General features: G+C 45.2%; 1 protein-coding gene across 1 annotated transcript in view; it reads right to left on the bottom strand.

The window, feature by feature from the left end:
- Positions 1–16,617, bottom strand: part of nudt14 (nudix (nucleoside diphosphate linked moiety X)-type motif 14) — a 66,747-nt gene that overhangs the window by 12,824 nt on the left and 37,306 nt on the right. The window contains exon 3 of the mRNA XM_080202176.1: positions 5,295–5,359. Coding sequence (XP_080058302.1) covers positions 5,295–5,359 — 65 coding nt within the window. The remainder of the gene's footprint in view (positions 1–5,294; positions 5,360–16,617) is intronic.

Below are 16,617 nucleotides of genomic sequence, written 5' to 3'. Positions count from 1 at the left end.
ACAATAGCACTGACCTGGATTCTCCAGAACATGAGACACAGAATGTAGTTCACATCCCATTCCCCTTTAACACTCTGTTTTCTATCCCAATCAACCATTTTCTCAGCGTAACCGAGAGCACAGTGAGTGGGACTTGCACCACTTTTCAACAGGCAGATTCAATTGGAACTGTCAAAAAAGAGAATATTTGCAGAGCTTCCAAGAAACAGGAGGGGTATGGGATTGGCTGAATTGCCAGCAGCAACTCAATGGGCCAAATGGCGGCCTTTGTGTTACAACCATTTTATGACTCTAGGCTCTTATTAAAAGACCCAGAATGTGATTCTATCTGATTTTCTTCCCTCTGACTTGGAGATCAGCCATCTCACCCGAGCAGCAAGACTGAGACCAGGAGAGCCTATCTAGGTTGCTCTGGTCAACCCATAGCCTGCTTCCTCTCAGTGCCTGACTGGCTGTTTCCGTGTTCCTAGATGACAGAGCAGATGGAAGAACAGGAGATCACGTTGGCCTTGCCTCTCTCGCCTCTGAGTCCGAAGGTTGCAGGTTCAAATTCTACTCCAGAGCACAAAATGTTGCCTGACACTCCCAGTGCCATACAGAGTGAGTGCTGCACTGTTGGAGATGCCATCTTTTGGGTGCCACGTTGAAGAAGAGCTGACCTGCTCTCAGTGCGAGTGCAAGAGATTCCATGGCATTATTCAAAACAGAGTGGGGAACTCTCAAAAGTCTAAAATTCATGCTGACCAGTGTAACTACAAGCAGCCTCTCTGGTCATTGCCTCACTCTTACGCAATGTACAAATTGATTGCTGTGTTATCAAACTTTAAGACAACATTTTCAAAGTACTTCATTGCCTGTTGTGATAGAGTGCTATTAAAATATATATTACTGTTTTAAGGGGATGTTTAAAATTCAGCTTTTTGCTACAGTAATTGCAAAACATTTCGCTCAGATGCTGAAAAAGCAGGATAATTACTCATTTTAGCTATGTAGTGTTTATTAGGAAAGACCTAATGGGCGTTTGTTTATAAAAAGAAAAGTCCCCTGGGGTTTTTTGATGAAAGGAATGGAAGCTGGGTTGAGGTATGTCGGATCATGTGGGAGCTGGTTAGGTTTGTATCAGAGACAAAACAACTTTTCAGTTCTGGCTAAAAACTGCTTGAGGACAGAGATTTCTGCAAGCTGCTGAAACTCATTCTCTCTCTCTGAAAGCTTCAAGACTGTTCACATTCATTAAAGCAAGTATACTTATGGGTGTAACTGTATTTACAGTTTGAGACTAAGAGAAATGTTGCTTATTCAGAACTGAAACAGAGATAAGTTAGAAATTAAGATTGTTTCCTTTCATTTTTAAATATTGTTTAACAGGTAATAGTTAGGCTGCATCATCTGTTGGAGTTATATTTAAACTGTGTTATTGAATAAAGCTTGTTTTTTTTATAAAAGATCCCTGATTTGTCAGTGGGGTTATTCCTGGAGTAAAGCATCCTTTCCTCATATTTCTGTTAAAATAGAAAAATTGTGGGTGTTTAGTGTGACTTCCTAAAGTAATTGGGATTCTGGTCCAGCTCCCTAACAGTGTAAAGAGCTTTGGAACTTTCTGAAATTGTAAAAGGCACAGTAGAATTGAAATCTATTTTTCCAAGGGTTGAAATGTTTGGGATGTACAGGGTAAATTGGGGCCAGGCTGCAGAGGCATTTACAAAGTAGTCAACATATCAAAATTGATATTTTAACCCGATATCAAATTGGTCTCAGGCACAGAACTATACCAGCTGGTGCCTTTTCCCCATTAAGCAAGAGAATTACGGAATCAGAGAAATTTACAGCAATGGAGACCCCGACTCGATGGACCAAATGGCCTAATTCTGCTCCTGCATCTTATGGTCTCCCGGACAATGTGTCTGCACCAGTCGACAAGGACCCTCTAAGTGTAATCCCACATTCCAGCTCTTGGTCTGTAGCTTGTAGACTATGGCATTTTAAATTATATCTAAGGACTTTTAAAAATCATAAGGTTTCTGCCTCTCTCTCAGACACTGAGTTTTAGACACCCTTTGGGTGGCTGGTTTTCCCCTTAAATCCCCTCTAGACCTCGGACATCTTACCATTAATCTATGCCTCCTGCTTATGAACCCCTTCACTAACACCTTCCTATCCACTCTGTGAACCCCTCATAACTTTATTCACTTCAGTTAGATCTCCTCTCAGCCTCCTCTGTTCCAAACTCCTGCCTATCCAATCCACACACTTTTCAATGGAGGGGAGATTCAGAAACCCGGGAATATTCCTGCAGGCTCCCGCGCGCGGGCTGTCAGTGGAACATCAATAAGTTCTAAATGGTTGGAAATAGAAAATAAGAGCCTGACTCCAGCCTCCACATGCTATTAGATCAATCCAGAGATTAGCCACAGGCCAGCGCAGGCTAGAGCAATGCTTCAGTGATCAAAGGCAATTTAGCCAGTGTATGTTTAACTAAACTAGTTTACACATAATAGTGAGGGAAAGGCTAACCCAAAATAAAAAAGGGCTTGGTTGGAAATGAAATCAGGCACTTGAATGCATTTCAATGAAATGCTTTGCCAAGAAAAGCTTTTCAGATAGCGGGATAAAGAATGAGACACAAGGCAACAGAAGCAAGAGTTACATAGTACTGACGAACGCACAGATATGAAACAGTGCACGCTGCGTTCCTGTCGCCCCCCCCACCCCCCGCCGGAGCAGCCAGTATCAGACCCGTCCTGGCATGTTCTTAAACAGCAAAAGCTATTCTTTCATAAAGTAATCAAGAGGGAATAAACCATTTATTCTGTCAAGACTGTTCTACCCAGTCCCATCATAGTCTCTGTCACATCTCCATTATCTACTGATCCTGTGTGAGAGCAATCCACAAAACCAGGCAGTGATGAGTGTTGAACAAGGTCCACTGTCCTGTGGGGAGAAGCCTTTTATATGAGTGAGTTCTGGTCTTCATTGTCCAGGTTCACCTTGTTAACTGTAACCTCATCAAAACATTTCATTATTTTAAAGACATACATTGCCTCAGGGTTGGTATCATACATCACAGGTCATTTTGCCCATCGTTTTTTGATGAAAGGAATGGAAGCTGGGTTTAGGTACGTAGGATCATGTGATGATGTGGTTAATGGGAGCTGGTTAGGTCTGTATCAGAGCCAGCCTTTTTGTAAGAGCAATCCAACTCCCATTGCTGTTTCCCTATAACTCAATGAGTTTCTTTTTCCCAATTATTCAATTCCCTTTGGAAGTCTTAGTGAATCTGCTTTCAGGCAGCGCCTTCCAAATCATCCTAACTCAGTGAGTACAACAATGTGTACGCAGTGGCACAGCGGTTAGCACTGCTGCCTCACAGTTCCAGGAACCGCGTTCAATTCCGGCCTTGGGTCACTGTCTGTGTGGAGTCTGCACCTTGCCGTGTCTGTGTGAGTTTCCTCCGGGTGCTCCGGTTTTCTTCCACACTCCAAAGATGTGCGGGTCAGGTTGATTGGCCGTGCTAAATTGTCCCCCTTCGTGTCAGGGGGATTAGGACGGTAAATATGTGGGGAAACAGGGATAGAGGTGGGATTGTGGTCAGTGCAGGCTCAATGGGCTGAATGGCCTCCTTGTGCCGTGCAGAGATTCTATGACTACACACATCGTCTCTGGTTCTTTTGCCAGTCACCTTCAGCCACTGTCCCCTAGCCGCCAGCCCACTTAGACACAGTTTCTCTCCATTTATTCTACTAAAATCCCTCATGATTTTGAGCATCTCTAACCTGCCGTGTTTTTCTGCAGAGAGAGCCACACTCACCCTGGTTCTGAGCACAGTAAAATCTGTTGATTCAAAGCTGGTTTTTTCACTGAAGTTACAGCACAGAAACAGGCCAAACAGTCCAGGCCAGTGCTTGTATTTTCCACACAAACCTCCACCCACCCCTCTTCATCTCACCCGATCAGCATATCTTTTTACTTTTCCATTTACTGACTGCGATAACTTGGCCATCTGAGATTATCTGATCTGATGTGATTTAGTATTCCCAATAATTTATAGACAGACATTCGTTCCTCAGAACATCTCAAAGCACTTTACAGACAGTCAGCATTGTTGTATTGTGGAAAACACAGCAGCTAATTTGAGCCCAATCAACAGTAAGGAGATAATGACCAGATTAATCTGTTTCCACAATGTTAACTGAAGGGGAAGTATTTACCGGGGAATCATTCCCCTGCTCTGCTTCACAATAGTGGCTGTGGAATCTTTTACATGTACCTGCCGGAGCAGTCTGCCCCCCCCATTTAACATCTCACCTGAAAGATGATGGGTGGGGTTTACCACACAACCTGCTATGTGTTTTGCAGCAGGAGAGGTGGCCCACCATTACCCGCTGGGGAATCCTCCAGTCCTGCTGTTGTCAATGGGAATTCCTGTTGAATGCACCCCTCACTATCAGTGGGACTGGAAGATCCTGCTGTAGTCAACGGCTGGAAGATTCCTGCTGACATCTTTGACAATGCAGCGAGCCTTCCCCACTGTGGTGGACTGCCAGCCTTGATCGTGTTCAGAGGTAAGCATAATTTCACAGAGACAAAGCTGACACATTTACCCACAAAGATCATACATTTATATCAGAGCACAGCTAATGAATCACTGTCATGTTGTAGCCAAATATAACAGCTAATTCGTATGTTACAATCCCACAGATATTTGAGATCAATCATCAGTCAATCTGTTGTTCAAAACACCAGCAGATCACCCTACTCTTCTCGATCCACCACAAGATCTCTTACATCTATTTGAACCAGCACCACAGGAAGATGCACCAGAGAGTTAGACTAGGTTACATAGAGTCCTGGAGTTGGGCTTGAACCCATAACCTTCGGAGACACGTGGGTTATCAACTCAGCAAAGCTGCCATCCCCAGGGTCCTTCAGTCTGGTTTCTAGTTCCCCTGACACCCACCGAGGGACCAATCTATCAGTGCAGGTAATTCTCCCAAGTAGTGGGTAGTGCCCATGCTGGTGGCATGCTCAGCTATCATAGCCAAACCTGACCCTGTCTGCAAACAAAGATCACAGATCAATAACCCCAGCAAAGGTCCTGGCTTACCTGACACACAGCTGGTGGCTTCCTTTACAGCGCCACTGGGACACATCCTACTCGCATTTACTTTGAGCTTATACTCATGTACCTGGATTTGTTGGCCCTGCCTCAGATCATGGGGCAGCTCCACAGTCACATAGGCTATGTTCCCCCCCCCCAATGCCAGACAGCAATAAACACAATCAGCAGAGGTTACCTGGACGGAACTGCTTCACCAGGACAAAGGATTCCTGTGTAGAATTGTAGATCAGGACTGACACACTGAGATAGAAAAGGAGAAAAAATAATTTTAATTACATTGTTCCTCCAGTAAAGGGCACAATTTTGTAACATATTGATGAGTAGTGAGATCTCGGCGACCACATCCGCAAATTGTGAAAGGTGCCAGGGCAAGTTAATCATTGAATAGGTCACATCTGGAATATTGTGGACAGTTCTGGGCTCCACACTTCCTATGGAAGGCCATAGGAAGGGAACACAGGAGATTTGTCAGGATGTTACCAGATTGGTGGATTTCAGTTCTGAAGGGAGATTGGAAAAGTTAGTGCTGTTCTCCTCCAAACAGAGGAGGTGAGAAGTTGAAATAAAAACAGAAAATGCTAAAAAAAAAACCCCAGCAGGTCTGGCAGGCTCTTTGGAGAAACAGTGTTAATATTGTGTCCAATACAACTCTTCCTCCATCCAATACCCTCCCACCAGACACTCTTCTCCTGAAAGGACAGCCCTACAGACTGGAAACGTTAACTCCGTTTCTCTCTTCAAAGATGCTGCCAGACCTGCTGAGCTTATCCAGAAGGTTCTGTTTCATTCCAGATTACCAGCATCTGCGGAATATTTGCTTCTATTTGAGGTTAAGAGGTAATCTAGTAAGGGTTTTGGAAATAATGCACAGTTTTGATAAATCAAGTGGATAAAATCATTTCCTCCGGCAAGTGGGTCAATAACATCAAGACAGAGATTCAAAATTATTGGAAAATTATCAAGGGGAAATATTTTTATTCAGAGTTGTCAGGACCTGGAACCGCTGCTGGAAGCTCATTCCATCAATATTTGTAATCAGCCTCCTTCTGCGAAGTAGGTTTCCTTGATTCTATGATTATTATTTGTTTCTCAGCTTGGTATCATTTGTAACAGGAAAGGGGAGGCAATGGCCTAGTGATATTATCGCAAAGCTACGAATCGAGAAACTCAGCTAATGTTCCGGGGACCCGGGTTCGAATCCAGCCACGGCAGATGGTGAAATTTGAATACAATAAAAAAATTTGGAATTAAGACTCTACTGATGACCACGAAGCCCTTCTCGATCGTCGAAAAAATCCATCTGATTCGCTAATATCCTTTAGGGAAGGAAATCTGCTGCCCTTACCTGGGGGTCTGGCCTATATGTGACTCCAGATAAAAGCAATGTGGTTGACTCTCAACTGCCCTCCAAGGGCAACTAGAGATGGGCAATAAATACTGCCCAGCCAGCAACGCCCACGAATGAATAAAAGAAATCACAAAATTCTCATCTTCATTTTCCGTGGCCTTTTCCTTCATTGCCTCTGCAACCTTCTCCAGCTCTTCAACCCGGGAGTCTCTGCACTCCTCCAATTCTTGATCAGTCTCCATCCTCCACTCCCTCCACCCCACTGCCACTAGCTGCCTGAGCCCAAAGCTCTGGAATTCCCTCCCTAAACTTCTCCACCTCTCATTCCCTCTCTCTCCTCCATTAACCTTCCTTCATATCTATCTTTCTGACCAAGCCTTTGCTCAAATGCTTCTTCTTTTGGCTTTGGCATCATTATTTTTCTGAATGCAGTCAATGGTAAACCCTGCCATTGGAACCAAGGACCCCCTGTGGGGAGCGAGGTGGGGGGGGGGGGGGGGGGGGGGGGGGGGGACCTGTCCACTAAACGCTGTCAGCCAATCAGGAGCTGGCAGCTCTTCACTACTTGGCAGCACCAGTGACAATGACATCTCTGCCAGTGTAACCCCCCCCTCAGTACGGCACTGAGTCAGCCCTGCCAACTCTCTGCCAGTGTAACCCCCCCCTCAGTACGGCACTGAGTCAGCCTGCCAACTCTCTGCCAGTGTAACCCCCGCCTCAGTACAGCACTGAGTCAGCCCTGCCAACTCTCTGCCAGTGTAACCCCCCCTCAGTACAGCACTGAGAGAGTCAGCCCTGCCAACTCTCTGCCAGTGTAACCCCCCCCCTCAGTACAGCACTGAGTCAGCCTGCCAACTCTCTGCCAGTGTAACCCCCTCCTCAGTACAGCACTGAGTCAGCCTGCCAACTCTCTGCCAGTGTAACCCCCCCTCAGTACAGCACTGAGTCAGCCCTGCCAACTCTCTGCCAGTGTAACCCCCCCTCAGTACAGCACTGAGAGAGTCAGCCCTGCCCTTGGCTGCTCCAGTCCTGCGGGGGATCTTGAATCCACAGTTTGCTGACTCCGAGGTGGGAATGATGGAGGGTTGAAGGGGGAGCACGTGTAGCGAGGGAGGGTACTTGGAGGGAGAAGGAGCAGAAGAAGGGCAGAAGGATTGGAGGGGAGAGGGAGTGGAGGGGGTGGAAGAGAGGGTGGTTGGAGGGAGGGAGTGGTGGGGTAGAGGTGTTGGAGGGGGTGAAAGGAAGGGGAGAAGTGATGGAAAAGGAAAAAAGTGGAGAAAGATGGGTGGAGGGGTGAGGATGTGGTGGAGGGGTGAGGATGTGGAGGAGGATTGAAGAGATGGAGGGAGTGTTGAGGGGAAAGAAGAGGGTGAAGGGGATGGAGGAGGGTAGAGGGAATAGAGGAAGGGATGGAGGAGTGAGGGGATGGAGGAGGGTGGAGGGGGTGGAAGAGGGTGGAGGGGATGGAGAAGGGTAGAGGGGATAGAGGAGAGGTGGAGGAGTGAGGGGATGGAAGAGGGTAGAGGAGATGGGTGGAGGAGTGAAGGAATGAAGGAGAGTTGAGGGGATGGAGGAGGGTGGAGGGGATGGAGGAAGGCGGAGAGGATGGAGGAGGGCGGAGAGGATTGAGGAGGGGTGAACGCTTGGAGGGAGGAGTGAGGGGACAGAAGAGGGTGGAGGGTTAAAGGGATGGAGGAAGGGTGGATGGGATGGAGGGGGGTGAAGGGATGGTGGAAGTGGAGGGGGAGGGGATGAAACTAGAGAGAGAGGGTGGAGGGAGATGGATGTAGAAATGACAGGGTTTATTTTGCTGTTTTAATTGGGAGAAATGTGATGAATTATTTTAAAGAATCCCACTGAGGCTATCAGGCTGCCTGTTTGCAATCTGCATCACCGGCCCCAAAGTAAGAATCAGTAGTTTGCCAAACTGCTGATGGGCTGATACTAAAAAAGGTGCAGTTTGCTGCATAGCCGTGTGTGTCTTTATTTGGACAGTGGGAGCAGAGTCTATATTTAGCTGCAGTTAGTGTACCCTCCCATACCTACCAAAACCATCTCCAAACACACAACCCAAACTGGTTCATGAGTGAAAACGATTTAACTTTTGCAAGCACTGTGAGAGGAATCCTCTGCCACATTATTCAGCATCTCATAGATACTGTACTATGCGTTATAAGGTACATCTTAAACTGCACATTACAGTATATGCAGTTTAATTTCCTCTGGTGGGATCCTGATCTCTGCCGTAACCTAAATGAAATCATCTTAAAGAGACTGCAGGGAAGCAGAGACCTTACGAATCTCTGAAGGAGACAGGCCAAGTTCCAGAAGCTGTTAAAAATTATGGGATCTCTGGATTTATAAACAGAAGGCGAGAGGGCAAAGAAAGTTTTGGTAAACCCCTGGTCAGGCCCCAGCTGGAGTGTCATGTCTAATTCTGAGCTGCCACCTCTGGAAAGGGTTAGAAGGCCTTGAGGAGGGTGCAAAAGGAATTTCAGAGAATGGCCTGAGGGATGAGGGACTTCACTTACATGGAGAGACTAGAAGCTGCCATCGTTCCCCACAGAAGAGAAGATTAACAGGATAAAAGAAAATTACAGCAGATGCTGGAATCTGAAACCAAAAGAGAAAATGCTGGATAATCTCAGCAGGTCTGGCAGCATCTGTAAGGAAAGCAAAGAGCTGACATTTAACAGGATATTTAACAGGAATATTCAAGATCATGAAGGGTTTTGATTGAGTTTTGTAGATTAGTTTATGGATGTGATGTCATTGGCCATGCCAGCATTTCTTGCCCTTCCCCGTTGCCCTTCAGCTGAGTTGCTTGCTCGGTCATTTAAGAGTCAACCACATTGTGTGGGTCTGGAGTCACATGTAGGCCAGACTGGGTAAGGCCAGCAGATTTCCTTCCCTGAAGGACATCAGTGAAACATCTGGGCTTTTACAACAATTAACAATGATTTCATGATCATCATTAGATTATTAATTCAAATTTCACCATCTGCCGTGGTGGGATTCAAACCCAGGTCCTCATAACATTACCCTGGGTCTCTGGATTACTAATCCAGTGACAATACCACTACTCCCTGCACTTTCCTCATAACTCTGAAAATTATTGTATTCAAGTATTTATTCAATTGCTGTCTGAAAGTTCCTCTTGAAGCTGCTACCATCACTAATTGAGGCAGCACATTCCAGATCCTAACAGTCACTATGTAAATAGAAATATCATTCCACCTCCACTTCCTTTGCCAATTATGCAAAATCTATGCTCCCTAGTTAATTACGCTGCTGTCAGTGGAAACAGTTTCTCCTCATCTACTCTATAAATGTCATTAATTATTAACTCCTGTTAAATCTTCCCTTAACCTCCTCTGCTTTAAGAGCAATCCCAGTTTCTCCATACACCTGAAGACCATCGTCTCTGCTGCCATTGTACCAAATCTCTTCTGACCTTGTTCAGTTTAGCTGAGGAACTGTCTGTAAATCAGACAGCAGAACCCTTCTCCTTCTCTGTATTGCTCCTCGTTTAGACCAGGAACTTTTGATCCAATTGGAAAAATCTCCAAATGAACCCACTCAGCCCTTCACCAGGGGAAGCGATGGCCCAGTGGTATTATTGCTAGACTATTAATCCAGAAACTCAGCTAATGTTCTGGGGACCCAGGTTCGAATCCCACCACGCAGATGGTGGAATTTAAATTCAATAAAAAAAATCTGGAATTAAGAATCTGCTGATGACCATGAAACCATTGTCAATTGTCGGAAAAACCCATCTGGTTCACTAATGTCCTTTAGGGAAGGAAATCTGCCTTCCTTACCCAGTCTGGCCTACATGTGACTCCAGAGTCACAGCAATGTGATTGACTCTTAACTGCCCTCTGAAATGGCCGAGCAAGTCTCTTTGTTCAAAGGCAACTAGGGATGGGCAATAAATGCTGCCATTTTTGTTGTGTGACTGTTAGCTCGGCTTAGAGTTTGCTTAGTTATAGTTCAGTAGATGAGGCGACCAATACGGTTGGCACATTGTGGGGAGGGGGCTGTCTAACAGCCAGCGACGCCCATGTCCCAAGAATGAATAAAAACTAACAAAGAGAGAGAGGAAAAAACATAGAGACAGAGAAAGAAAGGAGGTGAGTGCACAAGCTGGGCTGATTACCTACACACACCCTCACACAAACCTCACTCATGTATTTACTCCTGATTCTCTCCTGGATGGTTTGAAATGTTCTGTTCACGGTCCCTCAGCACAAGCTGTTGCCAACACAAGAGAGGGGAGGAAATGGGGTATCGGGGAAGAGGGGGATGGAGTGACGGTGGTGGAGTGCAGCAGTAGCATTACAGCACAGGCTGAATAAAATGAATAACTCGGAACCAATGGAGGAATGAAAGAGTGAAACAGATTGCCCAGGTAGCCATGGATAGTCCACCTACCCCGTTCTCAGCATTCAAACTGAGCTTCACACTCATCCGTTATAATACACACATTCCTCCATTTAAAAAATAGGATCAAGTTAGAAAGAAGCAGGGTTCACAATGTCCTAATTGAGAAAACTATAAGTTTTTAGGTGTCCAGATCACCAACAATCTGTCCTGGTCCCCCATGCCGACACTATAGTTAAGAAAGTCCACCAACGTCTCTACTTTCTCAGAAGACTAAGGAAATTTGGCATGTCAGCTACAACTCTCAACAACTTTTACAGATGCATTATAGAAAACATTCTTTCTGGTTGTATCACAGCTTGGTATGGGCTCCTGCTCTGCCCAAGACCGCAAAGAACTACAAAAGGTTGTGAATGTAGCCCAATCCATCATGCAAACTTGATTCTGTCTACACTTCCCGCTGCCTTGGAAAAGCAGCCAGCATAATTAAGGATCTCAGGCACTCTGGACATTCTCTCTTCCACCTTCTTCCTTCAAGAAAAAAATGCAAAAGTCTGAGGTCACGTACCAATGACTCAAGAACAGCTTCTTCCCTGCTGCTATCAGATTTCTGAATGGATTTACCTCGCACTAAGTTGATCTTTCTCTACACCCTAGCTAAGACTGTAACATTACATTCTGCACTCTCTCCTTTCCTTCTCAATGAACGGTATGCTTTGTCTGTATAGCGCGCAAGAAACAATACTTTACACTGTATGTTAATACATTTGACAATAATAACTCAAATCAAAGAATCAATCAGGGCATTGGTGAGGCCGCAGCTGGAGTACTGTGTGCAGTTTTGGGCGCCGTACTTACGCAAGGATATTTTAGCCTTGGAGGGAGTGCAGAGGAGGTTTACTAGACTGATGCCGGAGTTGAGGGGGTTGAGCTATGAGGAGAGGCTGAATAAACTAGGCTTGTACTCATTAGAGTTTAGAAGAATGAGGGGAGATCTCATTGAGACGTATAAGATGATGAATGGGATGGATAGGATAGAGGTGGAGAGACTCTTCCCGCTTAGAAAGGACAGTAGGACTAGGGGGCACAGCCTCAAGATAAAGGGGGGGCGGTTTAGAACGGAGTTGAGGAGGAACTTCTTCACTCAAAGGGTGGTGAATCTCTGGAATTCTCTGCCCGTTGAAGTGGTGGAGGCTGCCTCGCTAAATATTTTTAAGACGCGGGTTGATGGGTTCTTGATAAGAGAGGGGATTAAGGGTTATGGGGAGAGGGCGGGAAAGTGGAACTGAGCAGCGACAGATCAGCCATGATCTTATTGAATGGCGGGGCAGGCTCGAAGGGCTAGATGGCCTACTCCTGCTCCTATTTCTTATGTTCTTATGTTCTTATAGCGCTGGGGCTCACAGATTGGCATTCCAATTAATCAGTTCTAACTCCATGTAACTGAATCACATTTTCTAAATGTTATCCATTCAAGTGACTTCATGCACAAGCAAAGAGAAACAAACTGCAAACAAGTGCATGGTGGCAAAACTATTTTAGTTTTGTCTTCAAAAGAATTTCAAAATGTAACGCAGCCTCTTCAGTCTAGGTTTGAGCAGAGAGTACTGAATGAAAGCTGACCGGATATCTAGCTTCATCTCACTGGTCCTGAATGAAGGGGAGACAATCCTCTCTGTCACTGTTTTTCAGGGAGTTCGTACACAGTTTTCCAGCCAGGTTGCCCAATCGACACACTCAATGGGAGGCTGGGAGGAGATTTACTTTCTTCTGACAGAGAAATGGAGCTGCTATCAGAATGGTTGGAAGGCCATTTTGTTGTGTGGCTGTTAGCTCAGCTTACAGTTTCCTTAGTTATAGTTCATTAGATGAGGTGATTGTTGGGGAGGGGGCTGTCTAACAGTTCATTTGTCCCCATCTCCCCCAACCTGCCCCAAAGGAAATGAGGAATGTTGGAAGGTCCTGAGACAAAACCAGCAAGCAGCCTCCCATCATAAAGGGACCGGCCATTTCTCCCCAAATCCATGTACCATTCCTGTCTCTTCTTGCTCCCCTCCCCCGCTTCCTATTAAGATTCGGGTGGCCATCTTGGATTTGCAATTTTGGCTCCCTGACTGAATGTTTCCTTCCTACTTTTGTTTACCAATCCCTCACTCTCTCTCTCTCATTATTTCTTTCTGTCCATCCTGGAATTCTTTTCCTGTGGACGTTGCACAATGAGGGCACCTTGGTCAAAAGAAAGGGCCATCAACCTGCAAACTTTGAGGAGGCATCTCTCTAGGCTTGACATGGCGGAGTGAGGGTCCTCGTCTTGCTTAGAGGATGGTGGGGATAGATATGGCTGTATATTTGCCTGTACTGGTGAATCTATTAACTTCTGTGCAGTGTGTGTGTGTGTGTGTGTGTGTGTGTGGGTGAGGAGGAGGTGATGGAATTCAAAAATGTTTATTGCACTTAAATTATATCGGATTAGAAAGAATGGCACAATAACACAAAAGATTTCTGTGGCTATTCTCACCTTTCATTCCCTCCCCCGACAGTATAAATATTTCCCACTTTCTATGCCTTTTAGTTTTGACAAAGGGTCAGCTGGACTCGAAGCATCAGTTTTTTTCTCTCCTTACAGACACTGAGATTTTCCAGTATTTTCTCTTTTGGTACAATAGCACAGTGGTTAGCACCACTGTCTCACTGCACCAAGGACTTGGGTTCCATTTCAACCTTGGGTGACTAGCTGAGTGGAGTCTGCATGTTCTCCCCATGTCTGCATGGGTTTTTGTTGTCCATCCCTGAGGGCATTTAAGAGTCAACCACATTGCTGTGAGTCTGGAGTCACACGTAGGCCAGTCCAGGTAAGGACGGCAGATTTCCTTCCCTTAGAGGACATCAGTGAATCAGATGGGTTTTTATAACAATCAATGATAATTTCATGATCATTAGACTTTTAATTCCAGATTTTTATTGAATTCAAATTTCACCACATGTCATGGTGGGATTGGAACCCAGGTCCCCAGACTCTGAATTACCATTCCAGTAACAAGACCACTACACCACTGCCTCCCCTTAAAGGACGCTAAATTCTCCATCCTCACTTCCAGTGGTAACTAGGCATAGATGGCTGGAGAATTTCAGCCCAAATTAAGGATGTGTAGAAATGTTCTGATTGTTACTGATGTTGCAATCTTACTGGAGCACTAATGTTCCACTATAATCGTTATTTTGGGTTCAGTTCAAGTAGAACAGAAATTATTCTTTTTAAATCCCACCAGGCGGTTGGGATGTTGCTTCCAGTAAAAAGTATTAAGTTGTTTTAGAAGTTAAAATTGAGTTAAGCAATTAGACCTGACAATTCCTTCACCAGCTTCAGGTCAGGCGCTGAGTTTGAAAAATAAATGTTTTACTTCATAAAAGCAAACTAACAGGGCAGCAATTTCGTATCAGGTTTAGGGAGGGTGTTAAAAATCCAGCAGCCTGGGTTCCTGGTCGCTGCTGCTGAACGTAACAAAGTCAATCGAAACTCAGTCTCTCACACACAAAAATGGCCAGGTGCACGAGGCAGGGAGACTAAAATAAAGAGAATGGCAGCGGCAGATAGATACAGAGGAAAGAGAGAGAGTGCGGGTGCATGAGACAGAGAGAGGAGAAAGACAGAGAGAGAGAGAGAGAAAAGCATAGATGGAAAGGAGAGATAGGAAGGGGAATAAAACTGAGGAGAAAGAGAGGGAGAGACAGAGAGGGAAGAAAGGCAGGAGGGGACAAATGATTTATAAATATTTAAACTGGCCAACTTGCTTTTTCACTTCATGTCTCTATTTATAAAGAGAAATATCCTGTCTGGTTTATTTTTAAAAAACGTTATCAACTTGTCCTGCCACCTTCAGAGTTGTGTACGTGCAGCTCAAGGTGTCTCTCTCCTACGCACTCATTAAAAACTTTAATCTTGAAAGAAAAACCTCAGGTGGAACTGAGATCCTATGTGGAACTTACAGCACAGACCCAGGCCATTCAGCCCGACTGGTCTATGTTTATGTTGATGCTACACACAAGTCTCTCCCATCCCTCTGACCCAACCAGCATATAAGAACATAAGAAATAGGAGCAGGAGTAGGCCATCTGGCCCTTTGAGCCTGCCCCGCCATTCAATAAGATCATGGCTGATCTGTCGTGTCTCAGTTCCACATTCCCGCCCTCTCTCCATAACCCTTAATCCCCTCTCTTATCAGAAACCCATCAACCCGCGTCTTAAAAATATTTAGCGAGGCAGCCTCCACCACTTCTCCTTCTATTCCTTCCTCCCTGATGTGTTTAACCAGCTGCATCTTAAAAGTCTCTATCTATTCACCTCAACTACACCCTGTGGCAGCCAGTGCATTGTCTCACCACTCTCCAGGCAAAGAGCTTTCATCCAAATTCCTTACTGCGTTTAATTATCTTATATTTGTAACCCCTTCATACTGGTTTCCCCCTTAAGTGGAAATAGCTACCCTATCAACCTTTCATAATCTTAAAAGATTAGAGAGGGACTGAACTAAGATCTCTCAGTGATCTGCAGAGTTCTAGACTGTCTTGCCAACTGAAGCACTGGAGAGTTGTCACAGAGTGAAAGGAGCTTGCAACACAGGCACTCAGTCTGTACGGCCTGTCCTGACTCTTAAACACAGCAGGCAGGATTACTCCCACACTCTCCCTCGGTCATTCCAGATCCCAGTCATTCCCAGTAGAAATATTCCTCCTCATTTTCCCCCCCAGTTGCTTTGCCAGTGATCTTATATCTATTACCCCTAGTTACTGACCAATACCCCAAAAGAAATATATTTTCTCTCTATCTAAATCTCTCATCATCCTGGAAGCTTCCATCTTCCTATTTTATCTGGCATCATCCTGTTCCCTTTCCATCTTCCCTGAATTGTGGAGGCCAGAATAGTTCACAATATTCCAGCCGAAACCTAACCTAACCAGGGCTGTAACAAGTTTCAGCATGATCTCTTTCCTTTTATTTCCCATTCTTTAATTGATAAACCCAATTAATCAAAGTGCTTTTTAAAATACATTTCGCCTTTAACAACTTGGATTTATGGAAAGCAAGATACTCTCTCCATCTGCACTTTTTAGATGAGCCATTTATAGTGCACTGTATTTCCATAATTGTCCTCCTGAAGTGTGAAACTTCACACTTCTCTGCTTTAAACAGCATCTGCATGCTCCTGCCCCCTTCACCAGCCTGCCTGCGTCATCATGCAGTCTAAAACTATCCTCATCACTAAGTGCCATGGTCTCACTCTGGATTATCCTTGTTCACAATGCTTCACTCTGTAACACTGCTGAGTTGTGTAGCTAACCCTTCACTTCCCCCAGCAAATCCCAGCATATTTCCTGCTCTTCAGAACCACATTTTAGCCTGAATACCTGAACAACGCTGTCCCTGGAGATAAGTACAGCAGCACTGGGATCTGTCATCAATCACAGTCCGACCTTCTCCCAGATCAGTAATTTACTAAACACGGACTATATCTCAAAGGTTTGTTTGGTCTTTCCTTGAACTCGATAGGGGCTTGAAACCGACCTGTGGAATTTTCAACATTCCCATTGGCGCGCCCACAGAATTATAACCAGCTTCACCCTACTCCCTTGATAGGTAGGGCTGTTGGACCCATCCCTACCCCCTCCGTGCCCACGAGGGGAGACATGTCTCAACAAAAGAAATAGTTTGCAACATTTAGATTCTGCAGTTCTGGCTGCCAGGAATTTAGATGGAGCAGTCAGTGTA

This window comes from Carcharhinus amblyrhynchos, chromosome 14 (assembly GCF_965287045.1).
Source record: "Carcharhinus amblyrhynchos chromosome 14, sCarAmb.v2.hapA, whole genome shotgun sequence".
Taxonomy (NCBI): Eukaryota; Metazoa; Chordata; class Chondrichthyes; order Carcharhiniformes; family Carcharhinidae; genus Carcharhinus; species Carcharhinus amblyrhynchos.
The sequence above is the reverse complement of the archived record's forward strand: the minus strand, read 5'-3'. Positions and strand labels throughout refer to the sequence as shown.